The following is a 26168-nucleotide window of genomic DNA, read 5'->3' on the forward strand; positions in this document are numbered from 1 at the left end:
CATACGGGTCACATACTTAGTGTGGAACACATGACTTAGCCAGCCTGTGCAGGGCATTTCTGCAGCCTGCAGACAGGGGAAACAAGGTGTGATTAATTCCTCTCTTGCAATGGCCTATTTTGGTTTTCCATAGAGGAGTAGCCCCTGAAGAGCTGGAAGGCAACCTAGAATAGCTTTGCTGTTCCACTCCAGTGCTCGGATCAATGGAGGATTGGCAGGTGGAAGCTTTTAAGTGAGACTGCTTGCCCAATGACGGCCCTCGACCGAAGGCCCCGCCTTCTGCAGACTCTTAAAGATCAATTGACACGGCTGCATTGATCTGCATGTTTTCACAAAAAGGATCCAAAGCTTGCCTGATCAATTGTCTGGTTTACTAATAAAGATAAGTGGCTTCGCTGCAGCTGCACTCAAATATCACAGTGATTGGATATCCCAACCAATTCAAGTACCAATTCAACATATTGCTCTCTCTCTCTGTAAATATGGCCAACCTGTGTGAGAGCCAAAGCAACCCAGGATGTCAGGCAAGAGGTTTCAAATAAACACTAGTAGAATCTGTTGTCCATTTGACCCTTCATGTTGAAGAAGTGGTATGCGCCTTTTGAGAAACAGCAAGGTATGAAACCACTCATTCTGGATTCAGGTCTCACTTCTATTCTGAGAATAGCTTGGGCTCATGTCATTTGACATTCCAAGGGTTAAAATAAACTGTGTGAGATATAATCAATGCCAAGCCCCTCACAACGTTACCAATATTTGATTTGATTGACGAATGTTGGGGCAGATGCAGTGCGAGCAAGCCTCTATTTATGTGTGTGTATCATTCTACTCTGACATAGCTACAGTCCTGGAGGGCAGATGTGCATGTGCCACAACCATTTAAAATGGCAGAACAGCCTTGATAGACACAGAAGGACAGGAATTTGGGTATCTGGTGCGATACTCAATGCAATCTTATGCAAGGAGTTCAATGTCAAGCTTGGGAGAGAATGGCTCTGTCTCATTATTTTGAGGAAAAACAATTACAAGCAATATTCATCCATCATTAACAATTCTGCACTGGTATGATTCCCTATTCATTGTTTTTCTGCTGCTTCCTCGCCTGTGAAGAACAATGAGTGCTGCCGGACCGTTGGAATGTAAATGCTGCATAAAAATTCAACTGGATGGCAATTACGGGGGTTATGATTGTGAGATTCTTGCAATGCGATTTCTGTTTGATTTGCACATTAGACTTTACCTGTTGTGTGAGTTCTGCCGTCTACATTTCAGGCAGTACTTGTTATTGTGCAGAACGCTTGTCTAAATGTTGTCTGGATGTATGCATTGTCCTCTTACACTTCCAGACTTGTCGCTGGAGATTTTTGTCAGGCCCTGTCATAGTTATTTAATGTAATGAAACTGGACTTCGTAAAGCCTATCTTGTCCTGGAGTCAATTCAGAGAGAACTCTCTCCTAACCCTCTTTTGTGCATTCTGATTCATCATGGCTGAGTGTGAACATATAAGTAATTCAATAAAATAGAACACAAAGTGAGTCAGCAATATACATTTCATTGTAAGATTTTGTGTATGACTTAGAGCCACATCATTATTAATTGTATATTTTTATTGTACTGCCCATTAATTTGAATGCATCTTAGATCCAATTAATTAGGTTGTTTTGCTTTGGGGCATAATGTATCATAATGAAATCTCTTGTGCACTCTTGCAGATGCACTCTATGCAAAACATGCAATGCCTGTGCTCTTCCCTTAAAAGACAAATCCACTGTATCCTGAACACAGAAGGATTACTTCAGCTGTTTCATGTGTGCAATCTTACGCAATGCTTATTTTGGTGAATTTCAGCTTTTGCTGAAAATGCAGCTGGTCATTGGGCAGCATTGGGCAGATTAGCAGCATGTGATGCCATCTTCCTAAGACTGCTTGGTATGGAAAGCACTGTAAGCATTGTAAAACAAATGCTCCTCCTACCTCCTCTCAGACGTGTCATATGCCAGATTATTACCCTGCCCCTTGCCCAGAGTACAATATAATCAAGGGTAAGACAATGAAGTCACTCAACCAAGTCACTCGCTGTTACTGGCCATCAGAAAGGTTTTTCTTCAGTCATACTCAGAGGTTAGATTTCCATGCTTCACCCATTTGCCCTTCAGGTCTATGCCCCATCATGCCACCCCCCTGCCAGCAGAGTGACAGGCCACTATCTCTCTCCCTTATTCTAAACCTTATTTCTATTGTAATAGAGAACCCTGATCAATACTGTACCAAGGGCACCCAAACACACCAGGAAGGGAAAAAGCAGTGTGTTTCCCAGCTTTGAGCAGGTGCAGGGTTGGTACCAGAGACCAGATGAGAATGTGGGTCATTGAAAACAGCATTCTGAATTCAGTGCTGGCGAACATTAAAATTAACATCCGTAGAATATTTCAAGGTTCAGTCGACTAGGCCCATGCTATGGAGCTATTACCAAGATATGCCTTGAGTAGTCAAGAAAAGCTTTGAAACTCCCATGGAACCGAACAGCACAAATGGGCTAACTAACTATGGGCTACAACAACAACAACAACAACAAATAATAATAATAATAATAATAATAAGACGGGAAATGATAACACGCATGAAGATATATTTTCTCTGTTCCAGAGGGTAACATTGCACAACATGGAAAACCAAATTTCATTGGAACTGTAACGTACATGGTTAGCGGGACAGTAGTGTTGGTGTGACGCGCGCCCCCGCCTGTTGTGTATGAATATTTGAGTGAATGTAGCGGTTTGTACTCGCTCAGTGTGTAGTGTGTTTGTTACGTTGGAGAGAGAGAGAGAGAGATAGGGAAAGCGGGCAGCTGAGAGAGAGAGAGTACACAGTGGGGAGAGAGAGAGAGAGAGAGAGAGAGAGAGAGAGAGAGAGAGAGAGAGAGAGCGAGAGAGAGAGAGAGAGAGAGTACACAGTGGCACCGGCGGCGGCGGTAGCGTCAATGCATCTGTGTGTCTTCGAATTGCCTGTCTTGAGCTGCCAATCCACTGTACAACATTTCCGATTGAGACCTCACACCAGGAATCGCCAGGAGCCTTTCAAATCTCTCAACACCGCGAAAGGAGCTCAACGTTTCTGTTTTGGTTGCCTTTGAAAAATAAGTCCTACATCACAGTTGTATTTAACTCAGTTTCTTGAATTTTTAATGGAAAAATGGCGTTCTATGTTCAGTCCTGCAGCATCTTTTGCTTCGTCTCAGTCCAAACTATCCTGATTTTCAGCGTATCCTCGCCTGGAACGGAAAGCCTCAGTTTCCCTCAAAACTACACGTAAGTATACCTCGGGGAAAACATATAGGATAGCTGGACTCCAGCGCGCAAAATTAGAACAGGTGACTCAATCTGCGCTGTTTACGGAGGTAGGCTACTATAGAGTCACACCGTTGTTACCGTTGTACCGACCGGGACACCATTTCTGGCTTTGAATGCGTTTGAGATATTGGAGATATGAGAGCATGCAGAAGCGCTGATATATTTAATGTTTTATGTGCCCAATAATCGTGGGTCAAGACAGCCTTCTCTTCATATTTTGTCGAAAACAAATTAGAATGCAGTTTTAGGATGATGCACAGGTGTTACTGGTATAAGGCAGAGCCAATACAATGCTTTCAGTTTTAAGAAGACACAAGATATTCGAAAATGGGCAATGTTTCCAAACACGTCGTCGATGTTATATTTTTAGTTGCTTCCTGTTTAGAGACGGATGTTGAAGCACGTTATAATGTTTACAAAGCCGTTTCGCGTTTTTGGTCCGCGGGTTACTCTGGCGCACCGTTCAAAGTGTATGGCATGTTTGCTTGTTTCAATTTTTGACATGCGATCTCCAAAACTGACTGTATTGTCATCCCCTGCTTCGCTTTGAGGGATTATAAAAGTCATATAATCGTGGCTACTGTGACATTATATTCATGCTCAGAATGTCTAGTAAATGTAATCGGCAAAGCTGTCAGGATATATTAGACTTATCAGGAGGGAATTGTATCGCTTAAGTCTGGTCTTGTTTCAGTTTGACAGCCCACTTTAATCAGACCTTTTTGTTTAGTATTGGACGTGTATGTGATGAACTCTTCCCTATTTTGATTTGAACAACAACCCCGTAACAATCGGCATGCATATTGTCCTCAGCTCTCATATTAATCACACATATTGTAACAATATCGTAGTTTGGACAGCTGTTGGCACAGTCATTTAATTTAAATGGTGTATTATATAATGTAAATATTGAACAAATTTCCACATTAATACAATCGGCGGGGCAGCCTACCGAACAACATACCCGTTGCTATTCTTTGGTCGATCATTTCATAAGGAAATTTAGCGCATAGGCTAAACGCTGGGGCGTGACTGTGGGCTACAAGCCCCTCCATCATTTTAAGTTTAATACCATATTGAAGTGGTTTTACTGCGTAAAACTAATACAAAACTTTACTGTTCGAGTTACTAGTAAACAATCGTCAGGAGGCACACTAGTGTGCACATTACATACTTTGTACAGAGCTTTTGTGTACTATATGCATGATAGTTTAGAAGGACAGGCTAACATTACCCCCTTTGCAGATATTTTAACGTATTTGTAGGCTACATATTCCCGATGCTAAAACAAGAACTGATGGGTGAAGTAACGTACATCATAGGGAAAACTGGATTTGTTTCTTGTGCTGTGCAGTTTTTCTCCGAATTTGAAAATATCTTACCCATCTTGGCTCAGCTTCAAAACATGGTTTTTAAGGCAGGAGAAAAATCATAACCACAGAAATAGGATAACTTGAAGATACATTTTTGTATAATTTCCCAGTCGCATCATACGGTCTACCGTGATTATCTATCGAAAACGGAGGGTGGTCATGAACTTTATTCCGTATGATTTTATTACGGACTATAAATGGCGCATGTAGCCTATGTGTGTGTGTTTGATTTATATAAATTTTTATTAGGAAATTATATAAAGTCAGTTCTCGCAAAAATGTTCGCAGTTTTCAATAGAATGGGCTGCAGGCAAATGAAGGCATTTGAAATGTTATGTTTCTACTTTGTATTATACAATTGACTGCCCGTGGTTATTGCTGTTGCCAGCGACTAATGCCCAACGCATTAGCTGTGCTTTTAACATCAAATGTGCATTTACTTTATGCTGAGGCTTGCATCTACCGTTTTTGGTTACTGATAATGAAATAACATTATCAAATAACATTGCCCGGACGGCTTTTAGAGGAGTGTGAATAAATGGAAGCGAATAACTCCTCGTACAAGTTAGGCATACGAAGTAGCCTATGCACGCACACACACACACACTCTCTCTCTCTCTCTCTCTCTCTCTCTCTCTCTCTCTCTCTCTCTCTCTCTCTCTCACACACACACACACACACACACACTCTCTCGCGGGCAATTTACGGTGTATGCAATATGTGTCATCCAATTCCATTTTGAGTTATTATAGCCTTATTATAACTTTCACGTGCAAGCACCCAGCTCACCAAACCTTATACATACATCCAGGCGCAAATTGTCGCTCATATTGTCTCATGCTTCTTGAAGCGTCTTGGATGTTTAGGCCAAACAGGATGACATAACTACAATATGATGCACCCTTTACTGAATATAGCACATGTTTGCTATCAATATGACGGAATAAACTAGCCAACTTCGTGATTGTGTTCACAATGGGTGAGGTTGGGATTAGGAAGATGCTTTCAGCTCTAGCATCAGTGTTGGTGGTGGATCGCGGCACACAGGACTGGGGCCCGGCGGCGTGCGCTCGCCATTTTGCTATTTAAACTGTTGCTGTTGGCACTCAATTCAGAACCTTTCCCCCAATCACACACATCACTGAACTAAATCCATCGGAATCCATTACTGCAACGCGCAAACATTAAGGAAGGTGCTTATACCATTCGGTAATTTTGTGCATGATTTGAAACATTTCGGAGGGCATCTGCCTCATGATCTGTTTCATTTGTTCCCTTTATTGTATAAACCGTGGTTTTATATGGCCTTTTCTCTTGTCTGTATAAATAAAACGATTCTTCAAAAATAATATATTGTTTTTGGGTATAGTAAGCTTATAAGCAATGTTGAATTCGCCACTGTTAGGAAAGGAGTGAATGGACGCATAAATGGCTAAAACAGCGTTACTTTGATATGATGTCTGCTTCCTTTAATGGCTAGCTATTATAAACAAGAACATTAAGTTTATGATGAAAGAAGTATCTTTCTAAAAATCAAACTGTTTTACTTTGATAAAACACTGATGCAGTTCAGGAATCAGTTTTGTATTGTTGTAATAATAAAGTAGAAAAAAGGACTTTATCAAATGAGGAAAACCAAAATACACTACTGTATAGTATAAAAATAGCTACAGTTTGCCAGTCAAAATTATGAAAAGGTAAACATAGCAAAAAAAATGGGAGTCCTATAGGCACTGGCTCCAGCACATTTTAGAAATTATTTTTGCCATGTTTAAATAAAGGCTTTTACCACCATTAAGAGTGCCTTGGACTCTTGGACCTTTTACCTTTTCATAATTAAATTAACCTCCTTTTTGATATCTTAGCATTTCCTCCTCTTTCCAGAGAGCACCTTCATGGCTACAAGTTTAATCCATACAGCGCTCCTCTAACCTATTTTACGGTATGGCATATTGAATACCATGAGCCTGTGGGAGGTGCAGGCACGGGATGTCAGCTTGTGATGGAACATCAAAGGGTCACGTACAGCCCTTAGGTCTACTGTATAACTTAGGAACGTAATCATTTACAATGCTGTTCCAGAGACTTTCATAACAGGTAATTAATTAAAATTTGAAATTAATTCACTTTCTGGACTTTTTGGATACCATTCCAGTGTATTTCTTTGTGTGCAATGATGGATATTTTTTTAGCAGTTGCTGAAAACCTTCCAGCTTTATAATGGCTGGTGTTGTGGCATTCTGGGGGTTTGTGGTCTATTTAATGGTTGCATGTTCAATTCCCAGGTAAAACACAGCTGTTCTCCTGAACTGGCTATAGGCTTCGGTATGGGCCTATATCCAGCTGTAGGAATGGATACAATGCAATAGTGTCAGTTGCTCTGGGTTAGAGTGTCTGCTAAATGCCATGTCATATAATTTTTATATTATTTTATAATACATTATTTTATTATTATAAATTATTTGTACTATTATTTTTACTTGGAACTAGTGACTAAGGGGCATGCATGAGACCGCTGTGCTCAATGAAGTACTGGCACATTATAAAAACATATTTTGTTTATTATTTTCATACAAATGAATATGTTCACATGTACAGTCCATTGACACAGCGTCTTGCTAAAGAAGCTGCTTTGTAGTTACGTTAGGTGTATTTTCTTGCTTAGACTCCAAATGCCCCAATACCAGCCACTGTAATTCCTGGCAGGTCATCAGAAACTTCTGTAAATATCTAAACTATCCCTCATTGCACACAAAAACTGTCACGGCCAATCTAAAGCTGGATGTGTCTGCTAGTCTACCTGAGTTATGTGATTTAGTTTGTTGTGTGTTTAATATCAGCTGCATTTCTATGTTTGTGGGATTTATATGTTAATTTGAATAAAGTCTTATTGGATTTCCATCTTAAAACAGTCCCTTGAAGGCCAGAGAAAAAGATTTTTCAAGGCATCAGACAATAGGCAGTGCATTTAATATACTTTAGTCTTTGAAAAAATATATATTGTAGTGTGAACTGCAAAGCATGTGATTTATATGGATTTTATTGCTCAATTTACAAGATAAAAAGCACATAATTGGCTTTGACGAATTGCCTGGAATATCAACAAACCACAGTATTTAGTTGCATGATGTAATCCTCACAATGTTGTTCATTACTATTTGCATTTTTGGCATGTCCAGTGTGCTGTATTTCCCCCAGGCCGAATCTGGTGTTGCATTTATGTCCTATGTACTGCCAGAACATGCATCGCACAGAAAACAGAATTGCTTTTAGGCTACTTTCACTGGGTTAATCAAAATTTTATTCACACACTGTTTATAAAACTATTGTAAAAATGCTTCCATTCCTTATACTTGTATATCCCTCCTACCTATTGTTAACCCTTTACATATCTGGGCTGGGCTGACGAGGGGTTTTTTGCATTCATTATTTTTTTCATTATTATTTTCATTATTATTTTCATTCACTATGGTAACAGGATAAACCATTTGAAAGTGTTTAAACTCATGGTTCTGTTCTGTATAACCTATTTTAAGATTCCTTATTTTGTAACATGTTGGTGGTAAAACAAGTTTTGGGGGACCTCACCTTCTCTGCATTTTGGAAATCCACACACTACAAGAAGTAAGGTAATGTCAGTGTCCTTTTCATGACAAGCGTCCTGCGGACCAAATGCACAAGTTTCTCATTCTAAAAATGTGCTAACTCAGAGAAACGTCCATAGAATGTCCATTGTTTACTCAGAATTTCTCTGGAGCAATGAGCATTGTTGTTGGTTTCGCCATTGTATACTTCTGCAAAAGTACTACTACATAGAAATAATATTATCTATGTTTTGTGTAGGCCCCCTGGAATACGATAAGCCCCAGTACAACTGTCTCTGACCAGTATTTGTAATCTAATTGCGGAGAAAATGCGTTACCCCCATCCATGTGTAAGAAAATTCAGTTTAACAGCTCATCAAAGAACCGACTATGGGAATGGTATAGTAGTGACGACTAAAAGCATTTTAGCTAATGACATTGACAAAAACTTAAATCAATGGACCTAAATTAATATATTAGTATACAAGATGGTATTATTGTAATTATTGTACTTATTTTGTATGATCTTGTCGACCTGTTGCTGTCTGATAGCTGAAAGGAGAGGGAGTTTTGGACAGAGAGGTAGGCGAGGGTGACAGATGGAGGAGAAGTGCAAAAACTTTTTTTCAGGATAAAAGATAGTGTATCGTTTAATAAGCAAAATTCTATATTTTACACCTCATAACATAATTTAGTTTCCACGTGTCCTTTTAGAGTCTCCAAATGTTCTTTTTAGAAAACTGCCTAGACATAGATTAGGTCATTTTTGGTGATATTGTCCTCAAATTTGAGAGGAGATTTGTCCAGTGTTGTGACTTGGCTCCCTTGTTTGGCTCCCTTGTGTTTCTAAGCGCACCAGCCACAGCTTCAATAATCTGTTTCTATTCAAATACAGAAAATATTTTCAGTGAGAAAAAAAGCTTCCAGTTTCGCTGTGTTTGAGCCTCTGTAACTTTGTTTTAGTAATATTTGGAGTAATTCTGACTCTTGGCCACCCTTTCAGACGTGACCAGGATTATGCCTGTAATCAAAAGGGTAAAAGTATAAGTAAGCTTTTTATTTTGGGTATGTCATTTTTAAGCTTGTGTCAACAAAATGGGTGATACTTTATGGGTTAAAAATGAGCTGATGATTGTGGCTGCACATTGTCATTTTCTGATTGAGAAAGTGTTTTGAGGGCTCCAGGAAGGATTTTGTAGGCATATGTGGTAAAAGGTCTGCAGGCTGGGCCTGAGCTGTTGTTGGTGAGTGATGATTCTATTCCTGCAGAGAGATCTCATTAAAGACACTAGCCCTGCTAGGTCCCATGCCTGTTTCTGCTGACCCGCTTGAAAAACCATGTGCTGTAGGATCTGTTCATATAAACTAAATGGAGCAGAATCACCACAGTGAATAACAGCAGCTCCTTCCAATTAAGAATTAATATCACTGAAGTCAGAAGGAGTTTTCATCTTTCCTCCCCCTTTCTCCCTCTCTCTCTTCTGCTCTGTCTCACCCCCATTTGCCCGTCTCTGTCTCTGCATCTCTCCATTTCTCAGCTTTGCTCTCACTCTCTTCTCACTCCAGTTCTATTTCTCTGTTTAAAAGGGTTGAATGCTACAGTAAACCTAGCTTCCAATTGTATTGTTCGCTTCCAGTCTATGGCACTGAATGGAGGAGAAGGGGTGTACATTTTAATGCACATTTTGTTTCAGGTTGGTGCCATAATATAATAATGTGTTTATTCATCCCATTCGTTGCTGCAAAGGGACAGGAAAGCTGTATGATAAAAAGAATTGAGGTCTATTGAACAGGCATCCAATTTCACTGGCATATAAAAAAACTGAACTGAAATGTCTTTGGCATAATTCAAGACAAAATATGTTTCCACTGGACTTGTGTGGTTTTGATAGTGTGGGCATGTAAACGCTACCTATGTAATGATGAAAGCAATATACTGATGTGTCTTAACATTATGTGGGTGTGTACTAATAGATCCCGAGGGCTATGACTACTAGTTCTATTATTGCCTCAATGCTGTAGTGGGCAATGCTTTGCCAGCACTGTAAATACATTACTTCACTGTCTATTTTTAGTTTGAAAAAAACAAAAAAACATTGAACATTTCTCCACCGAGAAATAGTTGTTAAAAGAAAAGTTTGACAAATTGCTTTGGTGTATAGCGTTTTCAAGGACTGACCAAGCAATTACAAAAACAATTACAAAAACTTACTGCAGAACATGAACACTTCCATTTTTATTGGAAAGCCTTACATTTTCATTCTGGTAGAGGATTTTCGGGATGGCATGTTAAGGGTGAAGAGGAACTGTTGGCTTCTGTAGAATGCACTGGCCCTTAATCTGCGGAAGCGGGAATTTTCCGGTGGGCTTACGGTGCGCTGAGGCGTTAGCTGAGCAGGGGAGAGCAGCGCCTGAGTGTGCATGCCTGGGAAATGAAGGGAACTAATGAGGCCTTTCCCCGCGGGCCCCCCACAGCTCTGCGCCGGACTGATGGAGGACAGTGAAGCCCCGCAGTCCACCCGCACAGACCTGAGGCAGATCTGGGGGCCCCGGGTCTGACAGAGAGTCAGAGGGAGAGCTCTTGAGGGGGCGATCTGTCTGTCACATCAGCACTGAATTATCTTCCCACTTTCAATGTTGCTTCAGATGCGGTCTTTTATTTTTATTTTTTTTATTCAATTCAAATTGCGGCTAAAAATAATGTTTTCTTAGATGAAGCTAGAGAGAGGGAGAGGGAGACAGAGTGGCTGGGGTAGCAATTGAGGAAGATGTGTGTCTGTGTGTGTGTGTGTGTGTGTGTGTGTGTGCAGAAGTTCAGACTGATAAGGAGTGCATTTAGCTCAGGGATAGAGCCATTGTCACTACCAGTTACCGTCACCGTCCTCTGCACCAGTGTCGCATCAGTTTAAACATTTTTTCACTTCATTGCTAGGTGACCTTTTCAGAGTCAGTGGTCTTTCTTCAACAGTTCCGCCTTGCACCATCATTTTAGAGGTTTACAGATCTTTCTTTCCCATTTGTACACCTTCTCATACATGTATACCCACAAATGGGCAACTCCACGGTAGCTGATGTTGCAAACTGATATTGGCGTGGTGAAGTCCAGTACAGCTGCACAATAGAGACTGATATGCTTATTTCCGCCTGATGGTTATACAAGCAAGTATCAGTCTCAATTAGAGTACGTAGCTGTATTGGATTTTACCATGCTAATATCCTGTAGTTGTAATGTCAGTTGATGTGGACTTTTCATACATTTACATGCATACATGCACACTGTGCAGTATTTTACATCACATACACACACACACCCTCGCACACAAAGTAAATACTTGCCTACCTGTTAAATACTGTCTGAAGTTGAAAATGAATTAAATCTGAAGATGACATTTCATACTGAAACATTGTCTATGCATAATTATTCTGCTTCTTTTGTTAATGTGAGCATGACAGGATATCAGTTCAGTGTCAGAATTGCTTCTGGATTTTTAATACATTCAGTACCTGTTGACTGTGGCAAATAGTTTAGAGGTGAATCTACATATTTGCACTCAGAATAACGGTGTTATTATGCTTGAGTATGTATGAGTATGTGTCAGTTGGAGTTGTAGCTGGTTGTGCATTTCTTTGTGCAGTAACTATGGAGCCAAGCAAGTTCCACTTTTGCCTCTTAGCCTGTGTGCAGTTTCTATAAAGCAAAATAAACCTTTTTTGGATAAAGCATTTTTGAGCTAAAATGATACGCTGTTTTTGTGTAGCGGTAAAACAATAGGTTTTTGTCTTACCAATGGTTCTTATAGATTACAGTGAAGCCATCTTTAGCATTTTACGTGCCATCTTTAGTGACTGGACCCACATGTGCTGTGCATTATATCTACAGCAGTCTGCAGCTCCTTTCATCCTCCGGATACTTCTCAGTTGACAGCAGGTTAGTTTAGTCTGGCAATCAGGAGGTGAGATGAAAAACGGAGAGATGCCGTATATAGATTAAATATAAGCCATATAATCTTTGCTCATGAAGCATTATTCTTCAGCACACCTGTTCTTGTGAGATGGGCTGTGTAATGCCTAGAAACGGCCATAACGCTGCTTTCAAGATGGGGATGCTTTTATCAGCTTTGTTTAGCAGATGACAGATTTCCCTCTGAGATTTCTTTCCTGTACCGAGCTTAGAGCTTTCAGTCGACACCAGATAACATCATTATCTTCTTTGTTTCTGTTGTATTTCCCTTCTTTTGCTAACTTTCATGTTGCCTTTTTGGGCTACTGTACAGCTTGCGAGCATCTTGTTGCTTTAAGTTATTTGCCAGTCTGGCTTGAGATGCCTGGCAATATACTTGAGTAGTTTGATCTTTTAATACTGATCTTGGCTCTGTTGCACAAGCTACTAGAAATCTGTTCCCCCCATTATACTCTGCTTATTCTGCAGTTCTGTCAATGCATGGTAGATGGGTTCATTCTTAATATTTCTTTCTATTCAGTTGATTTTAAATCCTGCTGTTCCATGCCAAAAGCACCAACACCTAAACAAAGTGAGACGAGACTGTAAGTAAGGTTATGTGATGGAAAAACAAGAAGAGAAAATACACTTTTCAGAGGCTGTGCTGGCCTCCAGCCATTCGTTCATTTGTTGCTTTTCTCCATCAAGTGGTAAAAGCGGTTTTGTCATCACATTTGGGGAGTCACAAACTGGCAGAGTGCGAGGGACATTACTGTGGCTACAGAAGGCTGCTTAATAGGAGGCACAAATGCGTTTTAATGCAAGATAAGGAAATCTCTTTTTCTTTTATAAAAATGCTCTGGTCACCCTGTCTATTTAAAATATAATTATTTAATATATATAAAAGGTCATTAAAACTGAAATTACCACACACACACATACGTGGACGCACCCACACAAACATACGTGGGCGCACACAGACACGCACACACACACACATACGTGGGCGCGCACACACACACACACGAACACACACGCACACATACACATACGGGTGCGCACACAGACACACACACACACACGCACACACACATACATGGGCGCACACACACACACACGAACACACACACACACACATATGGGTGCGCACATAGACACACACACGCACACACACGCACACACACATACGGGTGCGCACACACACACACACACACACACACACACTATAACAGCAGTGGTCTCCTCGAGCAGGCCCCTCTTCCTCTTGAGCGTCTGTGCCGTAAGGCTGCATCAGGCCAGGCCCACAGAGAGTGTGAAGTGCTGAAACAGTAGACGCTAAGCCTGCCCCAGTAAAGTCCACAGCACATAAATAAAAGAACAATGAGCGTAATGCCCGAAAGCCTCAAATTACCGCTGTAATCCGGGTCCAAGGCACCGCACAGCCCGAGCGGCAAGGCGGCGGCCCGTCGGCTGAATAATTAATGCCCATATTTGGACTGGGGTGGTTAGAGAGACGAGCCAAAGACAGTCGTAGTCTTGTCTGCAGCTAATGACTTCTTGTAGATTAGCGCTCCACCCCCCTCCCCCCGACTCCCCCAACACTGCTCCTGTCACCCTCGCCCATGCAGTAATGAATGTGACCCTCTCCGCGTCTACGTCTGCTTAGCGCACCGGCTAACTGAACTCACGCTGAAAAACTGCCCGTCTCCCAATACTGCAACTAGTAACACGGGGGGGAGAGGAAGTCTTATTGACCACCTTCTATAAAGCACAGGCAGTGGTAATTGAAACCCATAAATGATCCTCTCCTTGCTGGATTCATTGCTACCCTCTATATCACTGTCTGCCCGCTGCCTCCATGCTCTCACTAACATCCTGCACATGTCTGTTTCAGCAGGGACCCTGGCCCAGCACATTTCACCCCCCCCCATATATTCTGCACTTAAGCGTGCGTGTGTCATGTGACCCCATCCGTCTCTGTCCCTTCGTCTCTCCTGCTGGCTCCTGTGCTCTGTGTTGTACAGTTGTAAGCAATGTCGTAATGCTAACACTGAAGGTCTTCCGGGCTGCTGTCAAACTGCAGAAGGTCAAAGGTGAGACTCAGCTGGTAAACAACAGCCAGCTGTCCTGCTCCCGGTGCTTCCAGTTGAGCGTCTGGGCGGAGTGTTTTGACGGGTCTGTTCTGAGCTTGGCTGGTCCCCCTGGTCCCAGTGGCCACAGAGCCAATAGTCTTACTATCTCAGCGGCAATAGAAATCTGCTTGGCCCTTCAGAAAGCTCAAATTGAATGATTAATGTGAGCTGCGCTGGAGTCCTCTGGGGACTGTCTCATGGATATTTAGCACAGAAATGCTGTGTTAGCTCAAACGAGGATTCAGGCCTTGGCACAGCAGAGCTGCTCGCAGTGCGAGAAGCGCTAGGGAGTCTGGGCCACTTCCCTCCCCGGGAGGAGAGATGGGGGGGAGCAGGAGCCCTGCTGTATTCAAATGCATTCCGGCCCAGACTCCAAGCAAACCCTTTTGTGTTAAAACCAAAGGCAAAAGTGTGATGAAAACATGGACCTTTTCTCAGAGGGCATCTGAGTCAGGCCCTGCTGAAAGAGCTGGTAGGCATGCAGAAATGGGTCGGGGGTCAGGGGTCATGTTCCAGGCCAGTCATGTGACTCAGGTGCTCCGGCTCTGCTTGCTGGGAGAGTTATTGCTGTAGATTACATGTGAAGTCAAGGGAGCGAGTGAGTTGCTGAAAGCTCATGACAGGGCGGCACTTTGGTGCTGTATGTACTCAGCAGGCCCCTGAATTATGCATGTAGCACCGCTCTCCACGTGGAGAGGGAATAGGCATGTGTGTTTGTGGGCGGACATGTTGTATGAGAGAAGGCCAGCGTGTAGGAATGCTGCAATACTCTGTGAGGCAGGCTGATGGGTACTGTGTTAGTTTCCTGCCAGCTACATCCTGTATAACTATCATTTTTAACTAAAATAATGTCTCACTTTGGTTTCATGCAAATGGTATCAGAATTGAAAAGGCATGAACTGTGCTGTAGTTGTGGAATTTTGTGTGTCTATATTATTGTATAAAGTCATAGATTTTGTTGCTGAGAACCGAGACCTCGAGAATCGTTCAAGGTCCCAAAAAAAGTGGTTCCCCTGGTTTGGTTTTTTCTCCACTATCATGGGGTGAAAAAAAAGTAGGTAATTACGTAAGATGAGGCAGTCAGTCAGCGGGTCCATCAGTTAGTCAGTTAGCCTCCGAGAGACACTTCTGCTTCCAGGGCTGCTTTTGTTGAAGCCAAAAAAAGTGAACCGAGGTTAATCATTGAATCCACGTTTTTATAAAATATGATGGATCTTCAGTGCTCGGCGCTGTCACAGTTGCCGTTCCTTCATCTTTCCTGCGCCCAGTTCCCCCTGTCTGCACTGCGGCGCATCTGTCATCGTAATGACTGTTGTGATATTCAGACTGCCGCGGCTGACAAGCACCGGCTTCCATGCTGAAATTGTGTCTTCAGTAGCGTAGCGTTGCTTTGATGTGTTGAGCATCATCTTTCAGCTTAATTTATAAGCTTCTTGTTAAAGGTTGACCTTTAAATCACTTTTATATTGAGGCCTTTATCGGTGGGTGGTTGCCTTGATCTACTATGGTTAAAATGGATTACTGAGGTTTCAGTTGAATTTTTATCCTGCTTTAACTGCAATGTGGAGGGAGATCCCATTTATGAAGCCCTGAGATTAGACAAGATGGCCACCTTGTCAAATAAATGGAATTGATTGTTGGTTGTGAAAAGTTAAATATTAATTGTGTGTTGAGTCACTCAGGATTGGATTAGGGATAAATTAAACAACTGCAGGTATTTATAATTTAAAAACAGTTTCGTTGAGGCGGCATGGATGGTGCAGTGGGTAGCACTGCCGCCTCACAGCAAGGAGGTCCTGGGTTTGAATCCCAGTCAGCCGGGTCCTCTCTGTGTGGAGTTAGGATAATGAATGAATGAATGAATGAATGAATGAATGAATGAATGAATGAATGGATGAATCAGTTATCTTTTATTGTAGAATATCCCAAATGTGGTTTTCTAAATGTGTTAATTAATAGTCTTACATGTTTAAATAGTTGAATAGTTCTACAATACATGGATGCACTTTTTGCTAGCAGTGGGTTAAGGCTGTAAGAAATTAGCATCATAGTTGTTGGCAAAAAGACGAGTATACTATTTCTGGCCCGTAGTAACCTGTGTCTCCTCCTATGTTAATGATCTTACGACTGTTATAAAGGATAATGAACAGCAGAAAAGGCACTTATGAAGGACTATAAACATCAGATAATGCTATAGAACATTATAAAACAATAACAGTTAAGGACTAACAGCTACGGCTTTTATTAAGGGCTATATGCAATTGAAAATGCTGCTGTAAAGGACTAAGAGAAACAATGCAGCTGTTATTACATTACATTACATTATTGGCATTTGGCAGATGCTCTTATCCAGAGCGACGTACAACAAAGTGCATACCCATAACCAGGGATAAGTTCGCTGAAAGACCATAGAGGGAAGTACAATTTCAACTGCTACCTGTACAACAAAGATGCGGACGAGGGCCAATTTATTTATTTATTTATTTTTGAACAAAGAAACAAACAACAGAGCAAAAGTGACCAAAGTTAACTATCCAAACACTGCTTACCTAGCCAACTAAAAATACCGATACACAAAGCAAGTCACAGAGACAACAATTAAGGTTCACAGGGAGGTAGGGAGGGACGGGGAGAGGTGCTGCTTGAAGAGGTGTGTCTTCAGCTTGCGCTTGAAGGTGGGGAGAGATTCTACATTTCTGACCTCAACGGGGAGTTCGTTCCACCACCGTGGAGCGTGAGGTGGAGGTTCGGAGAGGGGGAGGTGCCAAGCGGCCTGTGGAGGCTGAACGAAGAGGTCTGGCAGGGGTGTAGGGTCTGATGATTTTTTTGTAGATAAGCTGGGGAAGACCCCTTAACTGCTTGGAAGGCTAGCACCAATGTTTTGAATTTGATGCGAGCCATGACAGGCAGCCAGTGGAGGGAAGTAAGCAGGGGGGTGACGTATGAGTATTTGGGAAGGTTGAAGACCAGACGAGCTGCTGCATTCTGGATAAGTTGGAGGGGTCTGATGGCGGACGCTGGGAGGCCAGCCAAGAGGGAATTGCAGTAGTCCAGGCGGGATAGAACCATCGCTTGGACCAGGAGCTGGCTCGAGTAGGGGGTGAGAAAGGGGCGGATTCTCCGTATGTTGTATAGGAAGAACCGGCAAGACCGGGTCACCGCCGCAATGTTATCGGAAAGGGACAGTCTGCTGTCCATCACCACGCCAAGGTTCCTTGCACTGGGTGACGGCGTGAGTGTGGTATCCCCGAGGGAAATGGAGAGATCCAGAAGTAAGGTCTATGGATAAGGCAACCACAGAAAGGGAATTACAGTTGAAGCAGCTCTGAGACTTTCCATGTCTATCTTCCTCTACAGGATGATCCACTGGGCGGGACGCATTGAGAAAGAAATCGAACAGGTTTTTCAGCACGTCAGCGGAGTCCAGCAAATGAGAGGGGTAAGTTCTTTCTCTTATTTTCCCCTCCGTCATCACCAAATTCTTGTTCTGCAACACATCATCTACAGAAACAAGTGTTCAGCTGAAGGTTTCTCCCTGTGAAAATTGTTTGTTGCCATCCCTGAGCCTCGAAGCCAAAGGAGGTTCTTGTAATAGAAGAGGGAGTGCAATTTGGGAGGGGTTACAGGTCTCCCCGTGGCTGAGTCTTCTCTGCTTGTGATTGAAGTGAGTCTGTCCGTGGTTTAAGCTGGTTTATTCGCGGTGTTGCCTGTTCTCGGTCATGCGTAATTTGTTTCATCTTGTCGGATCTACATTATTCTCTGTGTTCACTAATGGTTACATCGTTAGGCTGATGTGCAGTGCTGGTACTGTGGGGGAAGGCAGGGAACCTGAGCCAGCTGAACTTCAGTTGTAAAAAGTGATTAAGCTGTGCAGTACTGCAGCTGAACAGATCAGCAACTTTGGACCAGAAAGAAGGCGCTTTCCAAGAGCGTCTCTGGAGTGTGAAAAATCGCACTGGATCTGGGCTCTCTCGTTACAACTTAACAGATGGTTTGGCAGCATGTGGATGAAAGAGTTGTGTTGCATGGTGTTAGCTTTTTATGCCTCATGTTTATTTGTTTACACAGATCTTGAAAAGCAGCATTTGTGTGTGTGGGTGTATATGTTTTATGTGTATGTGTGTGTAATACAATCCGAGATCCCTCTGCGGTCTCCTGGCATCGCTGAGATGAAGCTCAGGCCTGGGCTTGCTTGAGTGGAGCAACTTGGCCGAGCGGCACATCGTTGTGACACTTCTCATTGGCCACGGTTCCCTGGACCGATGCCCTACTTGGCTGCCTCATTGGCTCTTTGAAGAGAAGGGCAGTATGCTGGTAGGCTTTGAAGCTTTGAAGTTTCAAGAAGCTTTGCAAGCTTCCTGAAGTACTTTACATGTTGAGTATCATACAATGGCTCCCATCAAGCCATGTCAAGCCTTATCTGGTAAGACTGATTTAGAGAGCAAACCTAGTAGATACTCACGAGACTGAAGGATATATCTGTAAGTCACACATGACTATCCAATTTTTGTGCTCCTGTATGTCAATCCCAGATGAAGTATACTTTGCGATTTATTCACAATTCTGATTTAAGGTACCCTCTATTACAGTCCGTGAACAGAACAGGAGTTTATGATTAACATAACTTGATACAGGCATCTTGATACAGGCACACATTTGTTTTTCTGTTTTAAATGACATTTAAGAAATGCTCTTTGTGTTAGATGCTGTTCCTCAGATTTTGGCAGGCAGCCTGCCATTGAGCTCCTACTGCCCTCCCCCACCCCCCACCAGCATCAAGCCTGACTTACAAATATCTGACCATACACCAGGCCCTGGATAGATACATGTTACATCAGGGAACCATCTCTTACTTCCCACGTGCGCGGGTACAGTTTGTTACACGGAGGCCTGGTAATCGCGCAATTCGCAGCAAAAAGCGGCAAAAGTGGGGAAAGCGTTTTATCGCGGCTACAAACAGGAGGAGTTGTAGGGTGAGCTAAATGGCTCAGCATGCCTGGAAAAGCTATTTTCTAAATGGATGCCTCTATATACGTGCCACTGATAGAACTCTTCCCAGGGTATCACCGGCTGGTAACAAGATTGTCTGTCTCTCAGCTCCTTCTACCAGTGCAGTTTATTTTCTTGGGAGAAGTGGAAAATGTCAGAATTTGTTTTCAGCAACTTAGCTTGGGAAAAAAAGGAATGTGGCGATAGACTGATCACTGTTTAGTGTAAGTAAATTTTTTTTGGTGCTCACTAAATACATGGGATCTGAGATGGGTCTTGGCAGGCCTCAAGCTGACAGTCAGAAAAACTGTGTCTAATCCCGGAGACGGCGTGAGAGTTTAACCGAAACAAAGTGAGGGAGAGTAGAGTGACTGACGGCAGCAGCCCCTGTCGAGAGAGACCTGGACCGTGCTGAAAGCAGTGGCAGACAGCCGACATTACGTTATTACATTACTCACATGCTGGGAGAGCCTGCTTTCCTAGAGTGATATTACAGCGCGCTGCTTGTAATGTTCAACCCCGTGCGCTCTCAGACGTGAGGGGTACTGCTGGGCTGTTGCCAGAGCGCTTGAGGTGAGGCGCCTCTCACAATGGGCGTCTCAGACCACAGATCTGTGGCCACACCTGTTTGGTTCACAGTCCAGCGCCCTAACCGCTGCTTCACGTCGCATCCCCCCGAAGCCACGTCGCCCTTGAAAAGCGTTTGAGCGGCAGCAATGTCACAGTCCGTAGAGTCCCGTAGAGACCGCTGCCTCTGCTCCACTTCCCTTTCCTCCTCCGGTGAGCTGCGGCTACAGCGTGCGTCTGCACTGTAAAAAACAAAAAATAAATCAAAGTATTTCAGTCTTATGTTGAGGCTTAAAATCTTACTTCTATTACTTATTTTGCTAAGTAAGACAAAAGTAGTGTCAGTCTGGCAAAACAGGCTTATTTCAAGATTTACCAATGCACGAGTTACCATGTCAAGCAAATGGTAACTTAAAATGAGCTAGTAATTTCTGCTTGAGAGAAGAAAATAACATATTAAGTCTTATTATAAGACTTAACTACGTGTGAAGACGGTTGTTTTTCGCAGTGTGTGAGTGCGGGCTGGTCTTCAGTGTGAGCCTGCCGTGTCTCAGTGCTGTTGCATCAGTGCCCCTTACAGCACTGTCCTCTCTGCTCTACACGGCCAGAACTGGCCAGTTACCCAGAATGCACTGCATACAGGATAGGATCAGTGGAATCGTAGATCTGGATTTTACTGGTCTGAAACAGTGTTTATTTTCAGGCAGCAATCAATTAGCCACTCGGAGAACAGTGTCTTCAGAAAATGAGGTCATCTGTTCCCGATTAGGTTCTTTGAGTTGATAGCTCTGATTCAGCGTGACACCCTGAGTCAGTGCTGAGCACTGGTCATTTTCTGCTGCTGTAACCCTAGATGTACATTAAGTTCTTATTGATCATAATCCTTTGAGGGAGCCTTCAATGTAGCACGCGTGTTCTCTTTTCTGAGAGGCTGTCTGCGTGTTATCTTTCATTTTCTATTTATCATCCTCCCACATACTTGCATAACATGTAATAAGCAATCATCTGATTTCTGTGTTCAGCACCATTTTGAATTTAGTCCAATTGAAGTGGAATTATGTGTCTGTCACAGAAAGGGATGGAGACTGACTGACACAGACAGACAGACAGGCAGTTAAAGAAAAAGGCCATAATGCAAGCAGAGCTAACTGTGCATCTAAGCTGCTAGCATGGCAACCATCTTCTTATAAATGCCAGTCCTTCAAGTGACATCGTGCCTGTCTCCCATCCGCGGCTCTTCAAAGGAACAGAGCCTTCGAGACCACTTAAAATGGCTTGGTCTCTGTGTTCTCTTTTCACAACCAAACTGAAGGACTAAATCTGCACTGATTTTCCCAACTCCTATACTCATGATCAGAGTGACAAAGAAGACCTGTTTGAAGAGTAATGCTTAAGAGAGATGATGAAATGTGGGAAGAGGTTTCAGAGAGTCTCACGAGAATGCTTTTCAGGAGTTTCCGGCTGCTGTCTGTCTGTATGCATGATTTGAATAAAGAGAGATGTTTTTTTTTTTTTGCCAGGGCTCTCTGGAGACTGCTTGTCATTAGCTGTTGCCGCACCATTGCTGATGATCTTGTTCAGACGTTGTTCAGCGGCGTGGCTATGCAACTTTATCATAATGACTTTTTATCATTTACAATGTGTTTTAGCATTCAACATTTACTTTCCAGCCACTTCAGATAGGTAGTTAGGTTTTTCAGTACTTCATAAAAATAATTTTGTTAGGAAAATTGCATTGACTTTTTTGCTCATTTGTCCTTTGTCCTTAATGCAGAGAGTCGAGACAAGATGGAACACTCGATTTCTTTAATGTTTATTCTCTCTCATCAATATTCATGAGTGATGGTCTGTCACCCCTGCAAAAAAAAATCATTAATTGTCCTTCCTGAAAGTCTGAATCACTGTCTATTTCTGCAGTGAGTCAGAACCAGGTCTCAATCTTGGGATCAGTGGAACTTTTCAAGTATGATGTTTCTTTCTGGTTGGTCACCCCCAAAAACAGTGTTTGAGCCTCCTGCCTGTGTTTTCCTGTGACCTCTGCCTGCTTTCAGATCGACGTAGCCTGGGTACATTCAGAGAAGACAGGGAGGTTATTCCTCGAAGAGGAAAGAAGCAAATCCACTCTGCGTTTCTTCTTAGCAGAGAACAAGACCTTGCCTCATAGGCACATATGGATGGTTTTGCAGAGTTTGATAACTCAATCTCAGTCTGGCATTGCCTGGGCCTTCTGTAAAAGCCTCCTGGGCAATGAGACACCAGCGTCATGCTGCGTCTTTTCCGCCTCTACAAACTCACTGGGATGGCATAATTAAGACTGTACTGCAAGCAGCTACACTATGAGGAGGCCATGGTTGACATTAGCATTGATCCGAATGTCTACAGTCTCTACTCCCTCTTTTTCATCATTTTCTGATTGAGCCTGTATAGCAGTGTATAGAGTGTGTGATGTTATGTGGAGAGTGGAGAGCTGAGGACAGGGTGAGAGTAGATGCCATGCTACGTGGACTGTGGACGGTCACGGTTGGGGTAGGCAGTGTGATGTTAGATGGGGAGTTGATGGTAGAGGTCAAGCTAACATGCATTTTCATGTCAGTAGAGCCTTTTCAGTCAGGGTTGTTGCTCTTTGGGACAATTTGATTCAATTTGATTCAAATGCTCACTGATTTGATCAGTGAGCATTTTGCTGTCATTGATTGTTATCTCGGTGAATAAAGCAGTGAATGAACTGAAACTGCTTGCTTGAGACGGTCAAGGTTGCGCTTCATATTACAACAAAAACAGTGGCAGCTTGATTTGAATCAATCGCCTTTCTCCATCTTTATGATAAAAGTCCAAAAGTACTAGAGAAGTACTAAAAGTACTGAAGGATTGTGACGGCTTTTTACCGACACAAATACAGTTGCTCGAAGGTTGCAATATCCACTTTGGATTTAGTAATGGGTCAAAATCCTTATTAGGATGTATTCTGTGGGCATTACGTCAATATGTGACTTTCCGTTTGATGCATGGTTAAATATTTCCATGCATATGTATACTTGGAGTGATTATGTAAATTAGGCCAATTAAGTATTCTGTCTAATTTACTAAAGCATTAATTGCGTGATTTTTTAGAACTGCTCAAAGCAGGCGGTAATTTGTGCTCATATAGCCCGCAGTGCAGCTCTCACACAGGATGGCGGAGAGCTGTGTCAGGACGTACACATCCTGTACAGTCACTTCAGTTTCCCCTGTGGTCTGCATGGGACGGAGATGAACGAGTGCATCCATGGAAATTCATCACACTCTGGAGATGGGATTTAAAATATGTTTCACACACGTTTCAACTAATAACTTCTAATTTATTTTTGCATACAATATGACATGATATTTGTTTTATTGAATGGATCATTCAATCAATATAAAGGATTCTATTGAAGTCATCAGCTAGCAATGAATATAAAAACTGAATTTTAAAGAGTTGTTCTGCATATGGGTTCTGAGGTATATAATGAATTTTGACGGCAGTTTTACTTTCAGATGCTCTGTGGCCATCCTCCATCACAACTTCATCCGTGTCTACTCCTTCCACCCACGCAACTTGCTCATTGGGCAGATGATGTCATAAATGATCTGGACCCAATAGCGTCTGGTTATAGAGTCTGGTAATAAATTGAACACCACACACTTAATCCCGACATTGGACTAGATGGAAATCTTTAGACTGATACAAGTCGATATTGCAATGCATTTAATTTAGCTGATGCTTAATACATACCACAAGAACCCCAGACAATGTAGTCTTGAATCCACTCATAGATTTATAGTCCCTTTAAGTTTTCTTTTTCTTGTGGTTCCCTTTCCAACTGTTGCCTGGTTGTTCCACATGCATTTCTTGGCACATTGTTGTCTTGATGTGTAAGCATCCCATATTGTTTCTGACCCTGTATGGGTGTCTCATCCTGAAAAAGGTAATTGATTGTGCATATAGAGCAGGTCCTGGAAAATCGGTCATTCATCTGTTGATATCTGCGGCTGCAACAGAGCTCCATTTAGCAAATGGTGTGCGCCATGACTACATCTGGCCCTATATGTGGACTGTTAGAGATGGTAACAGAGTGCATGCTAGACTATAGCAGGAGTACAGCATGGTACAGATCAGACCATATTACTCATTGACAGGACAGAATATAGAAAGTATAGTAATATTTTGTGGATTATTAGTTCGTTCCCTGGAAGTCATGTGCTCAAAATTGGTATTTTGAGCACATGAAAAAATATTCTTTTTTTTCAAGGTTGGTTTTCATGTAACATTTTTTAATTTCGAAAACTGTGATCAAAGCATGAGAAAGTGATCAAGGTCATTTATAAAATATAAATAAATGTTTTCTTTCAACACAACACAGTACCAGAAAAATATGACTTCCGATGACAGATGAAGACTGTATCATTATGTTTGTGGGTAGAGTAACTGTCACCCGAATAACCAGGGTCTCCCAACACAACACTTATTTATCCAGCCCATTTCAGTAAAGCTCCTCCATGTCAAGACAACATATGCTGGGCCTTCTATTCATTTACACAGGGAAGCTAATCGGCATGAATAATTTGGAGCATTCAGCACGTTACTGGATCTCCTCTCTCTTTGCCCCATCTCCTGTTTTGTCTCCTGTTTTCTCTGCAAGCGGCTTGTGTTCCGTCTCTCTCTATCTCTTTGCTTCCCCCTCTCTCATTCTTTTTTTTGCCTCTCCTCTGGAAACCTTGTGCAAGAGCGCTAAAACTGTGCTTTGATACGCAGTGAAAGCAGAGAGAAGTGCGTGGGGAGAAGAGGGATTATGGAAACAGAAATGAAAACAGTTGCTTTTGACTGATCATTTTGAAAAGATGGAAATGGGGGGGGGGGGGGGGGGGGTGATGGAAATTATGTCCCCTGTGGCTTTAATTAGGGCAACTGCCAATTTTATTATTATTATTATTATTATTATTATTATAGATGAAAACAGAGTTTTGGTAATGGTTGTGGATGGTAAATTAGAGTATTGTTATCAAAGAATGTTTCTTGCTCTCTCCCTCTTTCTGTGTGTATATATGTTTGTGTGTGTGTGTGTGTATGTTGCACAGTGTGGCATGTGGAGATTATGTGTGTATGTGTGTGTGTATGTTGCACAGTGAGATCCCATACTCATACTGTCCATTTCCCCCACTTTCCCAGATTTTTAAATTCCAGCTTCTGCAATTAAAAAGGAAAAGAGGAAAGAATGAGAAAACAATACAGAATTTCACTGAAAGCTGTGCCGGTGCACTGAAAGTGTATGTGATGGATTAGTGTGTAGCTGACTCCAGCCATTTCCAATAATCAGCCTGTAATACCTAAACCCACACTTTCAGAAATAATCTGAACCACTCCCCAGCCTGCCCAACCCCCTCCACCCCCACCCGTTCCTCAGATGCAGTTGGTGGCCCTGTGCTAGACGTTAAGCCTTCCCCTTGCATGACACAAGTAATGGGGAACATGAGCGCTATCAGCGGATGATGCAACTGCTGATCAATGTAACTGGTTTTTGATTTGATAGTACACACATAACTCTGTCAACAATTTTGCAGAAAAAAAATCTGAGTGGTTTTAGTGAGAAATTACCTTTAAATCAGGGAGAGAGGGAGAGAAGGTTTTTAAGCAGCTCCTGGGTAACACGGAATAGCTTTTAGCGGCTCATTATCGCTCCCGTGGAAATAGCAGTGTGTGTCTTTGGTTATCACTTTCCCTCTCTCTCGCTCTCTATTTTCTCTTTCTCTGTCTCTCTGTGCATGCTTTCACATTCAGCATTCAGTGACCAGTTGTGCTCTAACAGAATAACTGATCTATCAGTAACATGGGAGTCATAAGCCACAACATGACAGTATCCTTAAAACACAGTTGGATAAAACAGGGGACAATGGAAGCATGGATATGTTGTCATGAAGAATCTGAATTTCCTAGGATTTATTGGTTGTAGATGTAACATCACCACCTACTGTAAGGAGTGCAAATGACTTCCCTCCCAGACTGTGCTTTGTAGAGAATTCATTTGTGTAATGCACATGCTCAGGAGACAGCTTGCAATCTAATGGCTACAATTCACCATGTTCCACATTAGCCACAGGATTTGTATACTGTGCATAAAGGAAGCAATCGATTATTATGGGTGCAGCATACAGTGTCTGAAAGTAGCCAGCATATCTCTCTCTCTCTCTCTCTCTCTCTCTCTCTCTCTCTCTC

The 26168-nt window shown here is 42.4% G+C and overlaps 1 protein-coding gene across 1 annotated transcript in view; it reads left to right on the top strand.

The window, feature by feature from the left end:
• The first annotated feature begins 3193 nt into the window (after positions 1-3193).
• cacna2d2a (calcium channel, voltage-dependent, alpha 2/delta subunit 2a) overlaps positions 3194-26168 on the top strand; it is a 245439-nt gene continuing 222464 nt past the window's right edge. Inside the window, 2 exon segments of the mRNA XM_061256915.1 lie at positions 3194-3309; positions 17738-17819. Coding sequence (XP_061112899.1) covers positions 3194-3309; positions 17738-17819 — 198 coding nt within the window.

Source organism: Conger conger, chromosome 10 (assembly GCF_963514075.1).
Source record: "Conger conger chromosome 10, fConCon1.1, whole genome shotgun sequence".
Lineage (NCBI taxonomy): Eukaryota > Metazoa > Chordata > Actinopteri > Anguilliformes > Congridae > Conger > Conger conger.